A 24,612-nucleotide genomic window follows, 5' to 3' on the forward strand; every position below is an offset into this window, starting at 1 on the left:
ATTTAAAAAAAATCGGGGATTTTTTTCCAAAACAAATATACTTTAATAGATCTATGTTAGCCCAAATTAAAAAAATTCGATGCAAAAAATCCGGTCACAGTTTTAATATATTATGTATAAATAAAATAAAACGGTTTCCCGGGTTTTCCGGGACCCAAAAATTTTTCCCGGGATTTTTACTTTCCGTCTGTATAGGTTTTTAACGTTTGGCCGAAAAGCACCTGGGGAAACCCAAATCATATCATCTAGCCCTTTTTTTTTTCTTTTCCCTTTAAGGGCAAAAAACCTAGCTTTAAACCGAACTTTTTTAAATTTTTTGAATCCCCGGTTGTTTCAACTTAAAATCGAGTAATTTTTAACGCAAAAAAGGGGGCCAACTGCGGGGAAATTTCCATTTCAGTGCGCATGCGAAAAAATTTTTGGGGCCCCTTAGGTAAAAAATCGAAAAATTGATGACCCATTTAAAAGTTTATACGAAAAAAACATTCCAAAGAGTAAAAATAAAAAAATGAAATCAAAAAAATCGACCAAATCACACTACGGCATTAAATTATCGATTAAAAATGGGAAACCAAAATAGACAGGGATTTCCCCTTTTATACCGTTTTAATCAATCAAAGTCTACAGCAGTGCCCCGTGCCCGAGTGGAAAGGGCGTTAAAACCCCAAATTTTTAAAAGACCGTCTTGTTTTTTTTTTTTAAAGTTTTTAATTAATTAAAAGTTTTTAAATTTTTTTTTGAATTTCCCATCCACTAAATAGGGCCCGCCCTTTTAGCGAAAAACGTTGAAAACCCGTCATTAGTCGTAACTTTATGAGCGTATTAAAAATTTCTGGTTTTTGGGGAAAAATTCTTAAAAATAATTTTTTTCAAATAAATCATAAACCCCTTTAGAATTATGCTTAAATTTTAAATTATATTAACGAAATCGAAATTTTTGGGGCTTTTTACAGAAAGCTTACAACTTTTACAATAAAGGGCCCGGGAAAAAATTACTGGGCCCAACGAGATTTTTAAGGAATTAACTGCCCCGTTTGGGGCCCTTTCATTTTACTTTTGTTTTAAATAAACCCAAAGGGGAAATACAATTTTTTGCATGGTTTTTAAACGAAGAACCTAGTTTTTTTTTCTGTGAAAATTTATGTTTTTTACAATTTTTGTTTGGAAGTTACGCCCAAAATACGATTTCTTTCCGGAAATTTACGGGTTAAACCGTAGTATGATACTGTTTGGGGTTTTTTTTTTTGACTAAAAAAAAAGGTTAATTGTGAAAAAAAAGGGATTTTTTTATAAAAAAAAAAAAATAAAAACACGGAACCCGTGCCTGTGGCCCTTAAAAAATAACAAACATTATAAATTATTTAAAAACTTGAACAAAAAACGAGAAAAAATTGAAAAACCCTGAAATACAAAAACGGGATACACTGTGTTTAAATTTTTTTTTATGATAAATGTTTTTTTCTTCCCAAGCTGCCTCTGGGTAAAAAATCCTTTCCATCAAACCAAAAGGACTCTGAAATTTTTCTGCGGGCCGTATTGGGTTATACACACTACAAAAAAAAAAAAAAAAAAAAAACCCCTCGCGTTTTAAATTGGATGTTTTCATTATTTGTAAAAGGGGGTGCGGGGGTGATCAGTCGTTTCCCTTTTTTAAAAATATTGTAGTATCAAAACCGATTATTAAAATAATGGATTAAAAAAAATTTTTTAACATTTTAAAAGCTTACGAAATTTTTTGGTTATTAAAAACCTACAACCGCGATTAGAACTTAAAAAAAGAAAGATGCTTTAACCCCAAGCTGCACCCCTAACTTAGCGTTTATAAAATGGACGCGTCGATTCAATTACCCCTGACGGGTTTCACATTTTCTGAGATTTTGCTTTTTATGATTCGAAGATTTAAAAACCGGATACCATCAACAAACATAACACGCGTTTTGTTTACCCTTTTGTGTTTGGGAAAATTTATTGATGGTCCTTCGGGTCACTGTCCGTAATTTAGGGGGAAATTTTTTATTTATAAATATGTAATAAAAAGTAGCATAACTAAAACTTTTCTTTATATATAAAAAATTTTTTATTGACTTTAAAACCTTCGACAAAAAAAATGGAAAACATTTTGGGGGGGGGAAAATCTTCTGTCGATCTATGATTGTGGATAATTTGTCTCCTTGACCTTTGGCATTTTAAACATTTTAAATTTGGGGTTTTTTCGTAAAGGCCTGATTTAATTGCCAAATTCCAAAATACTAATTGAGGAAATCTTTCTGAATTTCTCCACCTCTGGATAAAATTTTCCCTCCCGGACCCCAGGGGGGGGGGGCCCGGGGGGTCCAACCCCCCCGGGGGATTTTGGAATTTAATGTAAATACAAAAAATTTTAATGTTATTTTTGAAAAAAAGTGTACTAGGGCCCCCCTCGGGCGAAAGCAAAAATTTTGGGACCCCCCTGACAGAAAATGCGGGATCCGCATTGATATTGAGCCTGTAAAATTTTAAAAAAAAAAATTAACGGGGTTAGTTCTGGCTACCAAAAACAAAACAAAAGCTTTTTTTATTTTCGGATGGTCGCGTCCATTGCAAGACCCAAAACACATTTTAAACATCTCGGGACTGAATTTTTTTAAGTTTAATACTGGTATCCCAAATTAACCCGGGGAGTTTTATTTTCCCAGGGGACTCTCAATTATAAAAAAAATCATTGACATTATATAAAAGGGAAAAATTTCCCTATTCTGTTTAATTAATTTAATTTTTAGCTTTAACTTTTGGAAAAAAAATTTTAAAAAACACCAATTTAAAACTTTTTCCACAAACGTCTTTAAAAAGGGAACAGAGGTGGGAATTTTAGCATTTTTTTTGGCTATACCAATTCCCCATAAATTTTTAAACCCTTTCAATCAAAAAAAGTTTTTTAAATTGATCAAAACAAAAAAAAGCATTTCTATTTTAAAAGGGGCCAAACAAAAATGAAAAAAGATAGGGCAAAAAAAACAACTTCACTGAAAATTTGCGGTGAAAAATTGCAAAATTTTTAAAAACATATGATAATACACTTAGCAAAAACCCTTAATTTCGGGGATCAGGGGAAATAAAAAGAAAGAACCCCTTTTTTTCCCAAAAAATTTTTTGGGCTAAAAATCTAAGCAAAATTGAGCATGAATAATGAGAGAAAAAAAATTTAAAGCAATTTTCATGAAAAATTTTAAAACGGAAAAATTTCAGGGGTAAAAATTAAAATCCCGGAAATTTTGGTAACCCGGGCAAAAATCGCTTCAGCTTTTTCGGGGGTTTGAAAAATTTTTTTCTTTTTTAAAATTTTTTGTTTGGGTTTAAAAGGGGTTATGTAAAACCCTTCTGAAGGTCATTTTTTGGACTTACATACATACGGGTACGATAATGAAAAACCCCCGGACAAAAAATGGGGTTTTTTATCTGCCCATTTTTTTAAATTTTCAAAATTTGTAATCAAGGGTCGGTATCAAAATAAAGCCAAAATTTTTTTCTGAAAATTTTATTTTAAATTTCAAATTTAAACTTAGTAAGCAAACCACACAAGAGGAGGCCGTAAAAGGGGGTTTGGGAAAAAAACGGGGACGGGTACGAACGTTGATTTGATGATACTTTCGACCCCCTTTTTTTTTTAAACAAACTTTTCACGTAGAATTATTTTGAAATTTTTCCCCAAAAAGCTGCAACAGTCATTCCTAAATAAAATAATGAAAAGTGCCCCAAAGTCAGGCCTCATGTGTCGAAAAGTGAGCATCATAAAAAAACGCCCTCTTCCCCATATGCGTAATTTTTTTGATAAAATATTTTTTTATAGCAAAATAAACATTTAAATTTTTAAAATATTTACCAATTTTTTTTTTGGGTTTCACCCGTTTGGGGGGTAAGGGAAAATATTAAACGGGGTGTTTCAATTTTATAAATAAAGTTGCAATCAAATATTTTCCAAAAATGGGCAACTTTAAACATCGTCCGGGGTTTTTCATCATACCCCGCGGGATTGAATCTAAAAACAAAAAAAAAAAACCCCCCCGTTTGACTGGGGATTTTTGGGCTTTTATCATAGCAACTCCGAATCCGATGAAAATTTTTTAACCCCCTGCCGATGCTTTTAAAAAATGCTAAGATTTTAAAAACCATTGTGAATTTTTAAAAAAAGGGGAAAATACTGAAATTTGTCACTGTACGAACTTGGGGCCATAATTTTGGGAAGAAATAAGTGTTAGGCAAAACGGGAAGCTCAGTTTTGGGAAGCACTCGGGCCCCTGTAAGCGTGGGGTCCCGGGGGGGTTTTTTTTTTTTTTTTAGCCCAGGGGTGGCTGAACAATTTTTTTTCCACCCTGTGGCATTTTTTCACCCAATGTGGGACTGTTTGGGTTTTTCAAGTCTTAACCCCCCCTTTTCAAAAATTATGTACCATGGTCTCCGGAAATCGAGGGCAAACTTTTAATTTTAGGGGGGGGGGTAAAATTTTCATATAAGGGGAAAAATATTGTGTCCCGGAGCCGGGGGTTCCGGGGGGGGAGACAAACGCCCCCGTAACAAGGGGGCTTTGGGTTTTAGAAAACCGGAAATGACTGCACATTTTTTTTCACCCCCGTGACAAAAGATAGAAAAGATAAATTTTACTTTGAGTCGGCCAAAAGAGTAACAATTTATATCTTTAAAAAACCCTCACCGTACATTAGGGTTCTAACTGACCAATCAGAGACCCCAAGGGGCTGCATTTTTTTGAGTACCCGCCATTTTCCCCATTTGGGGATAACAAATTTTATTTTCAATAACATAAAATTTTACAATGACTTTTTAAAAAAAATATCACACTATTTAAAAAATCAAATTTGTCCCCAATTTGATCTTTAAAATTTTCAAAAGCAAAATGCCCCAGATTTAATGCTAAAAACAACAAAACTCTGCAGTTTCATTGAAATATTAAATGGAATTAAATTTTACCCTTTTTTTTATTTTTAAATTTGAGATTTTACACAGGGGGTCAAAGATAAAAATCCGATAAAAAATAATCATTTCCGGGGGGGGGTGAAATTAGCGGGGTTGGGAAAAAAACCGGGGTTTTAAAACATATTGCCTAGTCCAGTTTGGGTTTAAAACTGGGAAAAACCCCCCTGTTAAAGGGGGAATAAAAATTTTTCCCGGGTTTACAGTTTCTTTTAATATCTTTTTTCAACACTTTTGTTGACATACAACCCATATGGATAGCAGTGACACCTGGGTGCCCAAGCTAAAAAATCTATTGGGAAAAGACATTATTATGATTAATTTGAGCATTTAAAATTTAACAAGATTAAGGGGTTAAAGTGTAACAACTTTAAAACTGCCCCCTTTTACTCTTGAAAATCAAACTTTCCAAAGATCACCTTTTCCCCTTTCTATCCTTTTTCCACAAACTGAGAAAAGATTAAAAAAAAATTGCAAAATGTGAAACTGTGGCAGGTGGGGTTTGTACCAAAATTGAGACTGAAAGCCATAGACTTTTTTTGCCGTGGTTTTTTTTTAGGGTCAGCCTTTGACCACTCGAGGGGGACTGGGGACCCAAAACCTCTAGATATGCTGGCATCACAGTGTCAGCAGAAAGGGTGTTTTTAAAAAATTTTGGGAATTTTTCAGACAAACTCAGAAACACGACTTGGGATTTAAAAAAACTACAAAACTTGTGTTCATTTACAGAATGTTTTGTTTTTAAAGAAAAACTAGCCACCATAAGTTTAAGCAAAAATTTAAAACTAAATTGTGACCAGAAGATTTTTTCCAAAATGTATGGTGGCATTGTAGATAAAAATACTTCCCAAATTTTAAAAATAATACGGAAAGTGTCCCCCTTTAATTTAAAATTATATATCGTAAATATAAATGTTGAAAGGGGGTTTACTTCACAGGGGAAAAAATTTTGTTGGGTTTAAAAATTTCTAAAAAAATGAAAAATTTTTTTAATGAAACTTTTTTGTTTTTAAACCTATCACTTTACCAAAGGGTTTTAAAGTAATAAAACTTAATTTTAAGAATTTGCTCACAAATTTTTTACTAGAAACTCAACTTTTGGTAAAAAAAAATAGAAAAAACTTTTTATTGCCCAGTAATTTCCCAAATTCATTCATTTTTTTGGAGTAAATTTGCCCAACCCGGAATTTTCCCCGGCGGGGTTTTTCCCCCCCTGGGCTGGTAGTCCAAAAACCCTGGAAATTAGTATCAAATTTCCCCAATCATGGGAATGGGTTTTGGGCGTGTTAAAAATTTTGAAACAACCCTGAGAAATTTCCCGGGAAAAGAGGAAGCGTAAACCCCACATTACTTTTAAATTAAATAGAGAGAAAAAATTGCAACCCCAAACCACCTTTTTATGTAAGAATTTTGACCAGTTTTAAAATTTTTATCAATAACTTTTAGGGGGGAGCTCCACCCTTACCCCCAAAAAAGCAGAGGCCCCCCCCCCCATACCAGGTATCTTTCCCCATGAAGCCATGCACCTCCCCGGGGACAATAAAAAATTTCTAGATCCCCGGGCCTCCAAAATGTTAAATGCTTACACCTATTTTTTAAGCTTTTCCCTTTAGAGGGTTTTTAAATTTTGCACCATTTTTGGGATAAATATTATTAATAAAACAACAAACATTTTCCCATTCATTTTTTAAAAAATCATTTATTTACAGATTTGCCAAGCAAGCAGCAAGGGGGTTCAGCCTCTTTTCTCGACTGCAGGGGGGGTTTGGGATTGGATGCCCAAAAAAAGAAGAAATTTACTTGACTTTTTAAAGCGATTCCCCTGTATCACACAACTTTCAAACAATATGTTTTATTTTATATCTATGAAACCCAAATTTTTGGATACATGTTAATGACCCCTTGTAAATTGTGTGTAACATACAAGACTTGGGCCCCTTGCATCAAGGTCAAGTTCAATATAGAATTTAGCTGCATACAGTTCCCACCAAAATAGCTAATAAAACCCTAAGAAAGGAGCTGTTTGTATTTCCCGTGCAGCAAACACCAGTTTCAAAAAGGAAACAATTTAGAAAAAATTTTAAAAATTTTCATTATAATTTTTTAAAAGATAAAACCACAAGGGCCCCGAAATTTTGACAATACCTAGAAACTTGGTTTGAAATTTATCTTGAGGGGCTATAGATCAAAGGGTTTTTAAACTGGTCATGTGGGGCAAAAATTTGGGCCCTTGGGGGAAAAAAGAAAATTTTTAACCCCTCTAAGACAGCTTTTTTCCCCTATCTTAATGAAACTTGTAGGAAAAATTTAAAACTTGATGTTCTTTAGGGTTTTTTCAAATCCCATGTCAGTAGGGGTCAAAAACCCAGGTCCCAGGGCAATTAAAAGGGAAAAGGGTTTCTATTTCCCCTCTAGAGCCCATTTATGACCTATTAATTAAACTTTGGCAGAAATTTTTTCTTGATGATCTTTATCCAAATTTTAAATTGGGGCAAGTGGGTTCAAAAACAAGATCACCAGTCAAATAATCAAAGGAAAAGTTTGTTAACACTTTTGAGGCCACATTTTTGACTGTATCTTTATGAAACGTGGGCAAAAATTAACCTTTATTTATCTTTAGGCAAATTTAAATCAAGGGCAGGGGGAGTAAAAAAAAAGGTCCCCAGGGAAAATCAAAAATAAAAAATTTTAAAATTTTAAACTCCTAGAATTAGTCCCGAAATTTTTTTTTTGAGACCTCTAGGCCCAAATTTTAATTTGGGTCCATGGGGGCATAAACCCAGGTCACCAGGGGCCCAAATTTAACGAAAAAGCTTGTTGCACTCTAAAAGGGCGCATTTATGACTGTAACTTTTTTTGAAAATTGGTCTGAATTTTTTTATTGAAAAAATTCCTTTTTAAAACCAAATTGGGAAACTGGGTCTGTGGGGGCAAAATCTTTGGGCAAACCCAAACAGATCCAAAGGGGAAAACTATTTTAACACTGTAAAGACCAAAATTAATGACCAAACTTAATGAAAAAAAAACCAAAGTTTTTTCTTTTTAAACCCCTGCTTCCCCCGGGTGTTCAAGCTCTGTTAACCCACGATTCCCAAAAGGTACCAAATTAACGGCCACACACCAAACTTTGCCCGGGAAAACCCAAATCTGGGGCTGTGGGGGCACAAAAAAGGTCACCAGTTCAAAACAAATTTAAATGCTTGTTTTAAAACTCTAAGGTCACAAATTTTGACCAAATCTTCAAGAATAAGGGCAGAATTTTATAAATTGGGGTTTTGGGGGCCTTTGGGCAAAAGGGCCAAAAGGGCACCTGGACGGGGCTTGGAAAAAGGTTTTTCCCCTCAGTCAATTAAAGGAAAGGGGTTTTACAGGTACATTGTTCTTGATGAGTTTGATTTGCCCCTATTGATTTTTGGAGTCACGGGTAAAACGTCAAGGCCACAGGGGCCCCCAAAAATTTAAAAATGATTTTCCCCTCATTTAAAAAGAGAAGGTTCCCCCCTATAAACCCTTTGGGAAATTCACAGGGTTTTAAATTGGTCTTTTGATGTTAGATGACTCCTATTGATTTTGTGGTCCCCTTGGGGGCAAAAGTCAAGCTCACAGGGGCCTGAAAATTAAAAATGGTTTTTCTGCTCAATAACTGGTAAGGGTTTAACCCCAGGGCCTTGAAAATTAATTTGGTTTTATTTGGGGCCCCTTTAAAGTGTACAGACCCTAATTTGGGTTTTTTAGGGCACCGGATTTAAAGGGGCAAAATCACAGGGAAACCCAAAACCCCAAAAGGGTTTTTGCTTTATTAAACTTCCCATGAATTTTAAGAAAATGCAGAACCCCTGTTTATCTATTGCAGTGGTGAGTCTCAAGCGAAAAAGAAAATGGACCTCTCCTAACAACTTTAAAAAGGGGAAACATTTTTCTTGCATAGCATTTTTTCCCCCCGAAGGGATTGAATTTAAACAAACACAATTTTGACAAGTATCCCCCTTTAAGGCAAGTTTTACAAAAAGGAACGGACTCCACCAATATATCGAGGTTCAAAAAAAGGGGTTAAATTTTTTACCGAACAAAACTAGGGCCCTAAACATGAAACACCCTCCAATTTAAAAAAAAAACATAAAGGAGAAGTCCCGTCCTTTCCCAAATCAAGTAAAAATTTAAGATATAGACAATTTTTAAAGACGCCAAAGAATATGGAGAAGTATAATGTACTTGAAAATGTTTAATGGAAAAAGAGGAATGTAAAAATTTTTTTTTATTTTTTGGTTTTTCAAGAAGGCTTTGTCATTGATAAAAGGGAGATAAGTTGATTTATTTTTTTTGTTTTTTAACAAAAGAAAAGTTTAAAAGAAAGCAATTTTTGGGGTACTAAAAAATGTTTAGGGAAAAATTTGAGATAGAATGTAAAAACTGGGCCCACTTAGGGTCCGCTAAATTTTTGGGGGTAAAAAAAATAAAAACATATAATTTACCATCTTTTTCGTGAATCGATTGGGTGGATTTTTTTTTCTGTACATATTTTAAAAGGGGGCCTCGCATTAAACACGGTTGGGGGAAAGGAATGGTCTCCTTCTGAAAATATAAAAAACCATATAACTCAAACAAGACTGAAAGATTTTTGCTAACCTTACACAAAGTGCTCAAAAGGGGAGCTTTGTGAACCCCTGTGTCTGTCTCCCTCAACAAATTTTACTGGTTTAAAACTCTAGAAGTCCCAATTTTTGGGCTAAACTTAAGAAACTTTGGGCAGAAAATTACCCTCAATAAAATTTTTGGACGTGTTTTTGAAAAATGGGTCCCTCTAGGGCAAAAAATAGGGCCCCCAGGCCAAATCCCAAAAGGGAAAAACTTGTTAGTCCCCTACTGGGGAAAAACCCGTTTTTGGGGGCTATAGGAAAGCACTTTTCCTCATTTCCCCTCCGTCCCCTCTGTCCCTCCGCAATTTCGTGTCCGGGCCCCAAAAATCGTCATCCATGAAGGGATTTTTAAAATTACTTTGGGAAAAAATGTTTCCCCCTGATGAGACGACGGGCCCTGCCCCAAAAAACCCGGGCCCCTAGCCAAAGGTCCAAGGTCACAATTGGGGGTCAAAGGCAACAAAGGGGTTTTTTTTCCCGTCCCGGGCCCCAAATCCCCATCCTTGAAGGGATTTTTTATTACTTGGCACAAAGTTCCCCCCTGATGAGAAAGATGTGTCAGCGCAAATCCCCCGGGCCCCAGCTCAAAAGGGCAAGGCACAATTGGGGGGGGGGCCAAAAAGGGCAACAGGGGTTTTTTCCTGTCCGGTCCAAAAACTTTTCCCATCCCCCTGAAAAGATTTAAATTTCTTGGGAAAAAATTTTCCCCCATGAGGAAAAGACATGTCATGCGCAAAAACCCGGACCCCCTAGCTTAAAAGGGCAAGGTCACAAAAGGGGGGTCAAAGGTCAACAAGGCCTTTTTTTCCCGTCCGGCCAGAACTCCCCCCATCTAACCCCAACCCATCTTTAGCCCCCCCCCAAAGGGGTTACTTGATTGTACAAGAAAAATCCAAAATTTTTCTAAAAATAAACCAAAAAGGCCCAGATGGTTTTTTTATTTGATATGTAACATTGGGCCCATAGACTTTTACAAAAATTTGTTTTAAATTTAGACCCCTGGGGTAAAAAAGCCCCCCCCCCAGGGGTTACTTTGATTAACAACGGAAAATCTTCCAAAATATTTCTAAAAGTCAAACATTTTAAATTTGAAAAATGTGCTCATAATACTCGGGGTGAAACGATCCAGGGCACCCAAACCCCTTGTTTAGAGAAACTGCCAAATTGGGAGCTGAATTGCTGAAATTTTGGGAAAACCCTTTTTAAAAAATTCCCTTTTAACCACTTCAAAAATGACTTTTTTTAAATGCTCATTTTTCCCTTTATGGGGTTTTCCACTGTCAACAAATTTTTAAAAAAAAATTTTCTTTAAAAACACAGGGCATATTTACACCAAACTTTAAAAGGAAAATTTTCCTTAAAGGGGACCCCCCAAACCAAAAAAGTTTTTAAAAAATTTTATTTTCATTTTTGGGAAATTTTATAAAAACATTGTTTTATATTAAATGTCTTTCAAAACAGAATATGTTTTTTCTGTAACATTTAAAAAAATGATGGGGATTAATTTATATAATTTTAGCTCAAAATATACGACGAATAAAAGGGGGGGCTATCCAAATCGAAAACCGGCATTGGCGTCCCTTTTCCCCTCCCCCACCTTTGTTGAATTTTTTTAAAACTTTTATTTTTAGCTCACCTGTCACATAGTGACAAAGTGAGCCTTTTTTGGGGGATCACCCTTCGTCCGTCGTTTCCCCCGTGCGTCGCGCTGACTGCGTTAACAATTTTTTGTTTTGCTCGATAGTGGTTTCATTTATGATTTTTTTTTTAACCCCAAAATTGCTCACAACTTGTTCACCATAAATCACGGTTCCTTTCTTGAACTGGCCCCTTATGGGTTCCAAGTTAATGGCCCCCGAAAGGGCCAAAATTTGCTATTTTGTTTCCTTTCTGAACAAAACAGCTTTTAAATTTTTGATTTGATTTAAACCCAAAAGTGCCCCAAAAAACTTTTTTCCCATAAACTTGGGTTTCCCCCCTTGAACTGGGGGGAGATTCCATTATGGGGTTTCCCGAGTGAGGCCCCTGAAAGGGCCAGAAATTTCTATTTTGACCTTTTCTGCACAATAGCAGCTTTATTTTTGGGTTTTAATTTAATCAAACTTGCAAAAACTTGTGTCAAAAATAAGATCTCCCGGGTTTTCCTTTTTTGGGAAACGGGCCCGACCCTAATGGGTTTTCCCGAGTTATGCCCCCGAAAGGGGCCCAAAAATTTCTATTTTTACCTTGGCTGCAAAAAAAGCCCCTTCATTTATGATTTTGTTTTTAAAACCCAAAAAAGCAAAAACTTGTATTTACCAAAATCCTTTCTTTCCCTTTTTTCCAAAAGGCCAGATTCCCTTAAGGGTTTCCAGAGTTATGGCCCCTTAAAAGGGCCAAAATTGGCTATTTTTGGGTTTTGCAGCCCTAAGAGACTTTATTTATTTGGGTTTTTTTTGATTTCAAAAATTCCCCAAAAAAACTTAAACAACAATAAATCTTGGGGTTTTCCCTACAAATCAATCCAATTTTTAGGGTTTCCCGAGATATTTTAAATCTGTTACCTCCCCGTTTTTAACAAAATGGATTTATAAACAGTAAGTACTTTTCGGACTTATTTTAAATTTTATTATTGTTATTAGTTTTGGGCTGAACAATCAGGGGAAAATAACTAGGACTTATTTTTTTGTCCAAATTTTCCTCCCTTTTTTCAAATTAAAATGGGTGACTCCGTAACCCAAAAGATACGATCCCGAAATTTTTATTTATGTCAACAGATTTATTTTGGAGATCCCTTTTTTTTTCATTTCAATATTTTTTTTGTAATTACTTCCCTTTTACATTACTATAAAAAAGCTTATTTTTTTTAACTTTTTATTACTGGCCGTAGGGAAAAACCCAGACCACTTTTCTGTGGTAAAAAACAGGGGTGTACCTCCCCAATTTTTTGGGGTATTTTTTACATATCTGTACCTTGTAAGTTTTTTTTTTTTTTTTGGTTTAAAATTTTGTCATTTTTTTGGTTTTCCCCGTCCTTTTGGGCTTAGATATTTTTTCTGAGGACCTTCTTTGTCCTCAATGAAAAGGAAAAACAGGGGAGGGGGTATGGCCAACTGGCCCTCTTGTTTTCTTTTTGTGCAAACGACTATAAACATACTTGTGGGTTTGGAAAGGGGTTTCATTTTTTCACTTTCCGCTCTTGTCAAGACAGTCTTGGTTTTTTCTTTTGTTAGACTTTGGGGTTATATTTATTATTTTATAAAATTTTTTTTTTTTTTTTTTTTAAATTAAAAAGATTAAAATATTGTTTAAATTTTTAGTGATTGTTGTATTGTTTTCAAAATGGGGAATTTGTGGGGATTTGTATAACAAATGATTAAAAAAAAAATGAAAAGAATTTTTAAATGCAATTTGGAAATTTGTTTTAAATCCGAACAAAATCTGGACTGTTTTAAACAAAAAGTCAAACGAAAGTTTCTTTTGGCATACAGACCCTGGGAAATTTTTTTCGTAAGTACGAACAAAAATTCCCAAATTTCTTTTTTTAATTTAAAAATTTTTCTTTTAACAGTCTCTCCCTTTGTTCGTACATATGAACAAATGCAAACGCCATTAAATAAAAAACGATTGTGGGAAAGAAAAAGAATTTTTAAAAACATTTCGGAATTTGTTCGGGACGTACAAACCAAAACTGGGGTGTTTGACAGAATTGGAAAAAAAAAAGATGGGGGGCCCCCGATTTGGGTTTGTTCGTACGAACAAAAACCAAAATTTCATTTTTTTGAATAAAAATTCCCTTTTTTATTCCCCTCATTTTTTCGTACGTATAAAAAAAAATGAAAAATGAGAAATGAAAAAGAAAAAAAAATTTTTAAAGCATTTGGGAAATTTTTTTCGTACGGCCCCCCAAAAAAAAAATCTGGCTGTTTGAACAGAATATCAAATTGAAAAAAATATGAAAAAGGGTTTTTTCGAAAAAAGATAAAAGAGAAATGAAAAAGGGAATTTTTTTAAAACAGTTCGGGAATTTTTTTCGTACGTCCGGGAAAAAATCGGGGGTGTTTTTAACAGAATATCAAATTGAAAAAAAAAAGGGAAAAGGATTTTTTTTCGTAAAGAAAGAACAAAATTCAAAAATTTCATTTTTAAAAAAATAAAAATTTTTTTCAGTTCCCTCATTTTTTCATACGTACGAACAAAACCAAGGGGGGGGGGGGGGGGGGGGTGGGGGGGGGGGAATTTGGGGGGGGGGGGGGGGGAAAAATTTTTATAGGGGGGGGGGGGGGGAAAAAGGGAAAAAAAGAAAAATTTTTTAAAGCAGTTTGGAATTTTGTTCGTACGTCCGAACAAATCTGGGCTGTTTGAACAGAATATCAGAATTGAAAAAAAATATGGACAGGATTTGTTCGTACGTACGAACAAAATTCCAAATTGCATTTTTTTAAGAATAAATTCTTTTTCGGTTCTCTCATTTGTTCGTACGTACGAACAAATCCAGGCTGTTCATACGTATGAACAAATGATAGTGAGAAATGTAAAAGAAATTTTAAAGCTATTTTGGAATTTTGTTCGTACGTCCGAACAAATCTGGGCTGTTTGAACAGAATATCAGAATTGAAAAATAATATGGACAGGATTTGTTTGTACGTACGAACAAAATTCCAAGTTGCATTTTTTTTAAGAATAAATTCTTTTTTGGTTCTCTCATTTGTTCGTACGTACGAACAAATCCAGGCTGTTCATACGTATGAACAAATGATAGTGAGAAATGAAAAAGAAATTTTAAAGCTATTTTGGAATTTTGTTCGGACGTACGAACAAATCTGAGCTGTTTGAACAGCATGTCAGAACTGAAAAATAATACGGAATATGGATTATTGTTCGTACGTACGAACAGCCAGGATTTGTTCGTATGTACGAACAAAATTCCAAATTGCATTTAAAAATGTGAGAAATGAACAAGAATTTGTAAATTTTATTTGGAATTTTGTTCGTACGTACGAACAAATTTTGATTTTCTGTTGCTGTGGTCTGCGCTTTCTTCAATTTTTGCTGTGATTTTCACCAGTAAAAACTCCGTATAGCGGCAAAAAAGAGGGACAGACCGGAAGATCCTCTTTTATTCCGGAAGCAGATGTTTTCTTAAAATGTCCTGATGTGTTTGCTTTGTCTTTTGAGTGTGTTTGTCTGTGTGTACTGGTTTTGTAGGCGTCCGCGTGCTGTGGGTTGCGCTTTGGAAAGGCTGTGTGTTTAGATTATGACTTTTCATAATTCGATATTCAGCCATGTAAAACTGTACAAGTATACAACATTCGATAACATAAGGCAGATAATTAAAAGAAAGAGGAAACAAAACTTTGAACACAAAATTAAAAGTGTGAATACCCTGCTCTTCACACACTGTAAAACGCCCATGTAATGTCATATATCTCTAAAACTGAAACGATGAAAGTAGAATTAGGTCAGTCACTGCGTTGTAAGAATGCTTTTTAAACATCTGTCAATGTATTGTTTTCTTTGAATCTGACAACCTTATCTTATTGTCTGACATTGTCAAAAACATCTCAGCAATCTTCATGACAAGAGATCTCCGGGCCAACACATGAAATTTCTTTGTATCAATCATTTCTGTTCGTTCAATCGCGTTTTCCCTTTCCCAAGATTCGATATGGCATAGAATTAACTTAAGGACATTCAAATTTCATGAAAGCTTTCAGTATCTATAAGCTTCTATTGGTTTTGAAAATAAGTTTCCTGTGATTCTGATTCTTTTAGTTTCTAGTGATTCTGCCAGTCGCCCTAAAATATTCATTCGATTGTGGCTGAACTTACAAGTTGTTAATCGGGTGGAGTGGACGGATTAGAAGTTATGAAATGTACTGTATAAGCGCTCGATAAGCAGGACATTAGGGTCACGGATAAATCTGTTGTTAATTAAGCTGTTTACATAAAATATTATGTAAATTCTATGCATCGATTCTGTCATTAGTTATATTTGAGATTGATGTTCTAAGAAAAATATAACTGGATGGTTACATTAAATATTTGGATTTCATATGCCTGCCTGTGTTAGACTGGGTTGTCTCTACCAGAAGGGGGCAGTGTGGAATGAAAAGCGGAGCGTTAGCGAGGATTTTTAACTATGCTGCCCCGAGAGTCGGTAAAACAACTGCCATTCACCGGCAGACATGTAAGATCATTTTCCTTTCATATGACGATAAGGTAGTTCTGTACGTTCAGATCGCAATTTTTTCTACAATGTAGAATTTGATTTAACTCTGATTTTTCAAAACTTCAGAATATACCTAGAAAATTCAGCAAAGCAAAATGCTAGAGTGATTTGAAGTTTTCATAATGGGAGTCTATGCGAAAATCATAACTTTCATAATACTTCCGCGAATAAAATTTTAGAATGTAGAATTTCATGAAACTTCTCTCAGTTGTAAATAAATATATGGCCTATAATGTGGTGAAATAAAATGTAGAGGTCCGTGTGCTTATTTTGGAGATATTTGACCATGATTAAGGTGAACCGCACTTTTCACGCTTATTTTAAGACATTATTTTGAATTATTTAACGTGTCTGATGTTTTAATATATTATTTCAACTTTAGAAGGACGGTAACAGTGTCATTATAATAAATTTACTCACAACTTGCTATTAATTCATAAGATGATTTTCATTTCCATATGCCGAATCCAGGCTTTATTCTACGTTTACCGGTTAAGTGACGTTACGCAATCACTTCCGGTTTATCAAACGTGCAGAACTATGGACGATGACAAATACCTTTTGTTATTTCCTGCCGTTATGACAGATTATGACGTCGTAGATCTAATAAAAGTACTAGTAAGTATGTACGTCATTCAAAAGAACGCTATTTTACAAAAAAAGGGTTTTCCCTAGGGATAGACATGAATATCTACTCCTGACACGTGATCGGACAATTGTCTACTGTCCCCGCTAGGTAGGCGAGAAATAATCAAATTCAAGCCAACTCAGAAATTCAGTCTTTTTTAAGATCACATGGCACTGTCTGTGAACAGAAGCTGGACTTACAGTGAGAACTCTTGTTTTGTGTTTAGTATGAAGCAGACTTTAATTGCGTCAAAACTAGTGCTGTCGGACAAAATTTAATTACCTTTGGCCAGGGTGAGAAAAGTGATCCTGTTAAGGGTAAACATAGCCTTTGTTGCGTTGATACGCCGTGAAAAAATACACATGCACCATTCTTTCAAGTTTTGATTAATCTTTGTCAAATAATTATTTAATCAGGATTTAATTTGGTGCAGCACAGAGGACCAGCAGTCGAATACTCTATCGAAGAAGAGGTTTACTCCTCTGCAAAAAGATGTTAGTTTTCTTTTATTTCTTATTAGGTGGTGATGTCGACAAGGCTTCCTACAGATGGGCTTTAATAGGTTCAAGTGGCGGGGCCTCCGTGGTCGAGTGGTTCAGGCTTCTATGAATCACTTGCCCTTCAAAGATGTCGATTCCAAACATAGCTTTGGGTTTCGATTTTTTGTAAGGAGGCCATCCAGGTCAGTGGTTCTATCAAGGTGCCCACTCGAACATGTATAAAATAATGCTTGGAGAGGATCTTACTTTACCTGTAACTTTGCCGCTGTGAATTTACACCCACCCCAAACAAAAAGCAAGCCATTATTGTATCCTTCTTCTAAAGTAAACTCTGTAAATGCGGGTTAATTGATTATTGGTATGCACATTTTGAATCGGTCGGGAGTATGTAAGTGAATATACACACGCAAAATACGCTTTCAGCTATGTTTTCTAAATACTTTAAATACAATGTATATTGATTCATATTTCTCAGTCCGACTATATGATGTTTCTCTGTTAAGTATTTGCCTAGAGAGTGTAAACCTTTCGGATGATGTAGAGATGATAATGAAAAGTTTGTAGTTGCAATATCAAAATAATATATGGTTGATATATGGCGGAAGGGTCAAGCAATAATAGAGATGTCAAACAGATTTGACTAAGAGTTTTGTATATGTTCAGATTTCCTGAGATTACAAAATTTGTGTGATTTTGATGGATGTTTTGGCAAACATTTGGATATTGAACTAGCTTTCTGGCAAGCAAGTTGTTGAATAAAACCAATAAAATATATAATTTGTTGAGAGACCGCTTTTTTATAGAAATCTTGTCTCCAGTAATTAGGTTTTTGCTATATAAGAAGTCAAAATCAGAACAGTGTATTAAAGTACATGTATGTATGATGCAGAATTATAATGGGGTGGGCGTTAATGTAAAAGTAAGAACGAGCGCAGTGTCTTTTGTTATGTGTATGGCAACATTCTCTGTATAATATATTTAAATACTTTCACAGTAAAAGTTAATACACAGTTTTCACTTATATTATCTGTGCTTTGTTCAAAATGCAAAAATACTGTGTGTATTATTTTGTAAAAAAGTTATTAAAAAAGGTTGATGCAACGGTGAGCTTTAAGATGTAAAATCTATCTACATACCAAGTTTGCTGAAAGAAGTTGTTGCCAAACGAACGATATTTAGCTGAAGCTTTTTTTTCTAGTTTTATTATTAGTTAGCTTAAATACAATCCAAAGCCATTTCTTCTTATAAGCTTACTATGCACAAAGTTTGATGACAATCAGTCAATTTTATTAAAGTTATCAACCGTCTATGTTTGAAAACCAGGTTAAGAAACGATCATAACATTATAGAAAACAACAACTGGAACATTCAAATCACGAACCATATGCAAACAATCTGTAAACCGAACACTTACAGAACAAATAATTACGCAAACACACTGTAACTGCTGTGATGATAACGTCATCTGCGACGATTTATTCGTAAATGTAATTGTTTTAGTCCGGTTCTTTTTGCGGCATGGGAAACGTTATTTAAACGTTAGTTTATTAAAATTAGAAACTTTGCGTCTTGCGAACCCAAAGAGGTAACATAGATTTATTGTAGTAGGCCCCTAACGATCTCTATTACATTTGGAACATGTTTCCCGAATCTTTCTAACGTTTAACACGAATATTTCCTGCATTTTTATTGTCATTGAAAATGGGTTTCGGATATACTAATTTTCGGATGCTGATATTGTATATTGTGTATCGTTGTAATTGAATCTGAAATTGATGAATATACTGTAGCGATGTGGTTTAATACAGAGACTTTACTATGTTTTGTACATGTATTTTCAGTTTGACGGATTTGTGATGTGACCAAATGATAGATTCTGAATGATTAAACATCATAAAATTCTGTGCTGCTCTTGGGTTATTTACAATTATCGTTCGATTGGTTGTTGCGATCCCCTGCCATTACAGTCAAACTCTGCGGAATCAGTGTGTTGATGACATCAGATGAGTAACCGGAAATTATTAAAACAAGCTGGTCGAACCTACTAACCCTATATTGACACCTTTGTTTGTCAGTGACAGCAAGGGAAAGTACATACGAGCAGTTAACACGAGTTCAAACTTTGACAGAAAAATTAATTGGGTTTGTAAAGGAGGCTTGACGTCTGCGGCTGCACTGAGGTGGCTGTCGAACAATATCGACAACAAAATTAGCAAACTTGGACCTGTGAGTGTGTATATTTGGGTTGGTACGTGTGATTTAACAGAAAAGGGTCACCGTTTCATAAATTTACGCCAAAATTCGGACACATGCTTAAAAGATCTTCAGGAAAATCTTGGAAAAATCAAGCAATGCTGCGCAGACCACAATTCTAAAGTAACTTTCTTGCAAATACCATACTATTCAATTCAACTTTGGAACAGCCGAAAGGGTCACGAATCTCCAGATACCTTCAAATCCGATGACAAAAAATTAACTGAACTTATTGACTCTGCAAACAATTTCATCGACGAATTAAACAGTCAAGTTGGTACATACACATTGAAATTTAACCAAGATTTGGTGAGATCTCGGAAGGCAAAGTCATCGCGGGGACGCTACTCCATAAATTTCAACTTACTCTCAGATGGTATTCATCCAGACGAAAATCTTTCTAGAGCATGGCTGACGTCACTGAAGCGAAAAATGTTCAAGGACTGTGTTTAGCATCATCATTCATGGTAGTATGCAACCGGGGTAGAGCAAGTAATCGGGTGCAATTTAACTGAACTTTATTTTGTAGGCCGGGATTGCCCAGCCACACATTTAACTGAACTTTATTGCGTAGGCAGGGATTGCCCAGCCACGTATTGTGAATTCATTGGTTACAGTTGCGTTTGTTGTGATCATATTTTGTCGTGTTGCATTATAGAAATTTCTAGTTTGTACCGAACAGTCATAAATAGTAACCGCTCACGGTACTTTACCTTTCTTATATAGATATATATATATATATATATATATTTTTTTTTTTTTTTCTTTCATTGTTCTAGGACTGCTTAAAATTTAAGAACTTGAATTTTATTGGATTGCAAGCATTTTTGGATAACTTACATTCGAGCATTTAGGTTTCATTTTTAAGGGTTTAGGTTTATTACATATATACATGTGTGCTTGACAAAATATTGTATTCTGTTCCTTAATAAGCATTTCTTCAGAATGTCGCAGACTACTGAAACGTGTGGAACAGAAGGTGAGGTGATGTCAACAAGGAGAACGCAGTTACAGGTACACCTGTACAGGCTGGACACTCAGGTGCTACGTTCTTAAGCAACATAGGCCAGATCAGTAAGTGTTCAATGATTCTACCTGTGTTTGTATCGCATTGCGACAATCCTGATAGGGAGGTTCTTGTATATGCTTTATTGGACACTCAGTCAGATACCACCTTTTTGTTAGATGGTACCCGCAGTGCTTTGGGTCTTTCTGGGGTTGATGTTAAATTGTCACTATCGACTCTGCATGCCGAGAACAAAATAGTGAACAGTCAAAAGTTGAAGGGTCTGCAAGTTAGAGGTTTCTATGACCATACCCATATAACCTTACCTGATACCTATACAAGGGAGATAATGCCAGCCAATCGTGCACACATTCCAACACCCGATCATGCTAAGTTCTGGCCACACTTAAAATGCATTTCTGACTGCTTACCACCTCTGCAAGAGGCAGAGATAGGTTTGTTGATTGGATATAATTGCCCACAAGCTCTAGTCCCTCGGGAAGTTATAACTCCTGTTGGTAATGGTCCTTTCGCTCAAAAGATAGATTTGGGATGGACAATAGTTGGAACAATTGATTTAAACTGCGTTGAAGATGACTCAATCGGCTCGAGTCACCGTGTTCTCTGTTGCGAAGTTCCTTCGGCTCTATCAGTAAGTGATAGTCAGAAAGAAGTTGTCCTGTTCTCACTGCGTACTAAGGTCAAGGAGGTTGTGTCCAGTGACATTTTGCGAATACTTGACCGTGAGTTTTGCGATTCTGGGGAAATGTGCAACAAACTGTCTCAGGAAGATCAGCTCTTTGTGTCGAAGCTGTCCAAAGGTATCTGTTTTCAGGATGGTCATTATGTTATGCCACTTCCTTTTAAGGGAGCTGATCCAGTTCTTCCGAATAACAAGTCCATGGCTTTGAAAAGGGTGAAATCTCTGAGACAAAGACTGAAAAGAGACTCAACATTCTGTCAACACTACTCCCAATTTATGAAGGAGCTGATTAGTAATGGCCATGCTGAAAGGGTCCCCGAGTCAGATCTTAATTCGAATAAGACCACTTGGTTTATTCCACATCATGGAGTGTATCACCCTCAGAAACGTGATAAAATTCGGGTGGTTTTTGATTGCAGTGCAACGTTTGAAGGCGAAAGCTTGAATGCACATCTACTTCAAGGCCCTGACTTGACCAATAAACTTGTGGGAGTCCTTTGCAGGTTCAGAAAGGAGCCGGTGGCTTTGATGTGTGATGTTGAAAAAATGTTTCACCAATTCAAGGTTTGTAAGGCCCATAGAGATTATCTTAGGTTTCTTTGGTGGGAGGATGACGACTTTGAAAGGTTCCCTACAGAATTCAGAATGACTGTGCATTTATTTGGAGCAACTTCCTCCCCAGGTTGTGCTAACTTTGGAATGAAGAAGATGGCTTCCGACAATGAAGAACAGTTTGGGTCTAACATAGCTGACTTCATAAGGCATGATTTTTATGTTGATGATGGGTTGAGGTCTGTATCTTCTGTTCCTGAAGCTGTCAATTTGGTTAAGAAAAGTACTGAGTTATGCAGTAAGGCTGGTCTTAGGCTCCACAAGTTTGTCTCTAATTCTAAGGTTGTGATACAGTCCCTTCCTTCTGAAGCTCGAGCTAAAGATCTCAAAAATGTTGACTTGATTGGTGATAACTTACCTGTTCAGAGAACCTTGGGAGTCCTTTGGTGCTTAGACTCTGATACATTTCAGTATGAGATGGTCTCAAACAATCGCCCTCTCACAAGAAGGGGTATCTTATCTACAGTCAGTTCGATATACGATCCTCTTGGTTTTATATCTCCAGTGGCTTTATCTGGAAAGCAAATTCTGCAGCAGATGTGTGCAGACCAGGTGGGTTGGGATGACCCCTTACCAGAAAGTCTAAATGGCAAGTGGGTGAAGTGGTGTGCTGACCTGAAGAATCTTCCTCTTTTGAAGTTTCCAAGATGTGTTAAGCCTGAAGGTTTTGGCAAAATCAGAATTACTGAGATGCATCATTTTTCCGATGCAAGTAGCTATGGGTATGGGCAGTGCTCCTATATTCGTTTGGTGACTGATGTTGGCCAGGTGCATTGTGCATTATTAATGGGCAAATCTCGTGTTGTACCTTTGAGACCCATCACAATACCACGTCTTGAATTGACAGCAGCTGTGTTGTCAGTTAAAATTTCCTCGCTTTTGGATCAAGAACTTGAGTACCCAAACCTTAAACACTTTTTCTGGACCGATAGTAAGGTTGTACTGGGATATATTTGCAACGAAGCAAGGAGATTTCATATATTCGTCGCTAACAGAGTTCAGCAAATCAAAGAGCATACAAACCCTAACCAATGGAATTATGTTGCCTCTGGTGAAAATCCTGCGGATTTGGCTTCTCGAGGTGCATCTGTAGTAGAGCTAGCTAAGACCCCTATGTGGCTCAATGGTCCAGAATTTCTCTGGAAGCAGGATGCAATTTCAGCAAATATCGGTGCACAGTTTTCAGTATGTCCTGATGACCCAGAGTTAAAACATGTTCAGGCATTTTTGTCAAATGCAAAACCACCCTGCTTCAGTTCGTTGTTGGAACGGCTTGAGTACTTCTCTGATTGGCACAGGTGTAAACGAGCGGTAGCATTGGTGCTTAGGTACAAGGGAAAATTGTTGCAAAAATCAGGGAAGTTGCAAACTACTGGTGTGGAGAAACGTTCATTACATTACAGTCCCGTTACTGTAAATGAACTACAGAAGGCCGAGACTGAAATCTTTAAGGCTGTCCAGTTGTATGATTTCAAGGGTGAGATTGATACACTTAAGACTCATAATATAGTTAGAGTTTCTAATGACAGGGCAGAACAGTCATTAAGAACTAAGTCCCTAAAGGGAAGGTCAAACCTGTGTTCCTTAGATCCGTTCCTTGACAAAAATGGCTTAATTCGTGTAGGTGGTCGTGTTCAACATGCCGAAATGTCAGATCTGGTGAAGTTTCCAATTGTACTTCCTAGAAAGGGTCATATAACAGAGCTTGTTATACGGCATTATCATGACAAGGTTCAACATCAGGGTCGCGGAATGACCACAAATGTTATTCGGAATAATGGACTCTGGATTATTGGTTGTAGTTCGGCAGTTTCTCATGTGATTTTGAAATGTGTTGTTTGTCGTAGGTTACGGTGTTCCTTTGAAGGTCAAAAAATGGCCGACTTGCCATCTGACCGTCTAGAACCATCTCCCCCATTCACATATTGCGCAGTAGACTATTTTGGTCCATTTTATGTTAAGGAAGGGCGAAAGGAAATGAAGCGCTATGGGGTTCTGTTCACTTGTCTAACTTGCAGGGCAGTTCACGTTGAAACGGCTACGTCCTTAGAAACTGATTCATTCATAAACTGTTTAAGACGGTTCATTGCAATTAGGGTCCGATTCGTCAGCTTCGTTCTGACAGAGGCACTAATTTTATAGGTGCTGAAAACGAATTAAAGAGCTCACTTGCAGAATTACCAGTAGATAACGACCAAATAAAACAGTTCTTATTAAGGGAAGGTTGTGATTGGTTCGAATGGAAAATGAATGTCCCTGCTGCTAGCCACATGGGCGGCGTGTGGGAGCGTCAGATTCGTTCTGTAAGAAGTGTCCTAGCCACGCTGTTACATACTCATGGCAATTCGTTAGATGATGACAGCTTAAGAACATTTTTGTACGAGGCTGCATCGATAGTCAATAGTCGTCCGCTCACTGTCGCAAATGTAAATGACCCATTATCTGTCACACCATTGACGCCCAATCATTTGCTCACTATGAAAACTAGTATTATTCTTCCTCCACCAGGTAACTTTCAGACAAATGATATGTATTGCAAGCGTCGATGGCGTAGAGTTCAGTTTTTACTGAATCAGTTCTGGACCAGATGGAGGAACGAATATCTACAAAACTTGCAGGTACGTAAGAAATGGACATCTGTAAAAAGAAACCTGTCAAACGGTGATATTGTTCTAGTACGTGATGATAATCTAGCAAGAAATAATTGGAAAATAGGGCGAGTACAGGAGGTGTTCAAAGACTCGGATGGACTTGTACGTAAGGTAAGACTTGCTTTGGGTACGGCGTGTTTGGACAAAACTGGTAAGCGCAATAATCCTATTGTGTATATGGAAAGACCAATCCACAAGTTAGTGTTGTTGAAGGAAACCGAGGAGATCCCCGTCGAGGAGCCTTGTTAACAGGTAGTGTATATGTATGTAACAGTCTGCCTTTCCATCTATGAGCACGCAGTACATGTATATAGATTTATTCAGGATACTAAGAGTAGTAAGATCTTTAACAGTGTTAAAATGTCAGACAATTTTTAATGTTGTTGCTTTATTCACAGAGTTAATAAAAAAGATGCAGCTTCTGTTATTTTCCAGCTGGATTTATA

General features: G+C 36.2%; 2 protein-coding genes across 2 annotated transcripts in view; both read left to right on the forward strand.

The window, feature by feature from the left end:
• Nucleotides 1-20,250, forward strand: part of LOC123555069 (uncharacterized) — a 46,313-nt gene extending 26,063 nt beyond the window's left edge. Inside the window, exon 3 of the mRNA XM_053532607.1 lies at nt 20,139-20,250. Coding sequence (XP_053388582.1) covers nt 20,139-20,250 — 112 coding nt within the window. The remainder of the gene's footprint in view (nt 1-20,138) is intronic.
• Nucleotides 20,251-20,279: 29 nt separating this feature from the next.
• Nucleotides 20,280-23,657, forward strand: LOC128551695 (uncharacterized). Its single transcript, XM_053532608.1, has one exon. The coding sequence runs from the start codon at nt 20,280-20,282 to the stop codon at nt 23,655-23,657; it is 3,378 nt and encodes a 1,125-aa protein (XP_053388583.1).
• Nucleotides 23,658-24,612: the final 955 nt, after the last annotated feature.

Source organism: Mercenaria mercenaria, unplaced genomic scaffold (genome assembly GCF_021730395.1).
Source record: "Mercenaria mercenaria strain notata unplaced genomic scaffold, MADL_Memer_1 contig_1562, whole genome shotgun sequence".
Lineage (NCBI taxonomy): Eukaryota > Metazoa > Mollusca > Bivalvia > Venerida > Veneridae > Mercenaria > Mercenaria mercenaria.

Excerpts from the sequence above, each read along its gene's own strand:
- LOC128551695 (XM_053532608.1), top strand. The coding sequence starts at position 20,280 with ATGATTCTACCTGTGTTTGTATCGCATTGCGACAATCCTGATAGGGAG.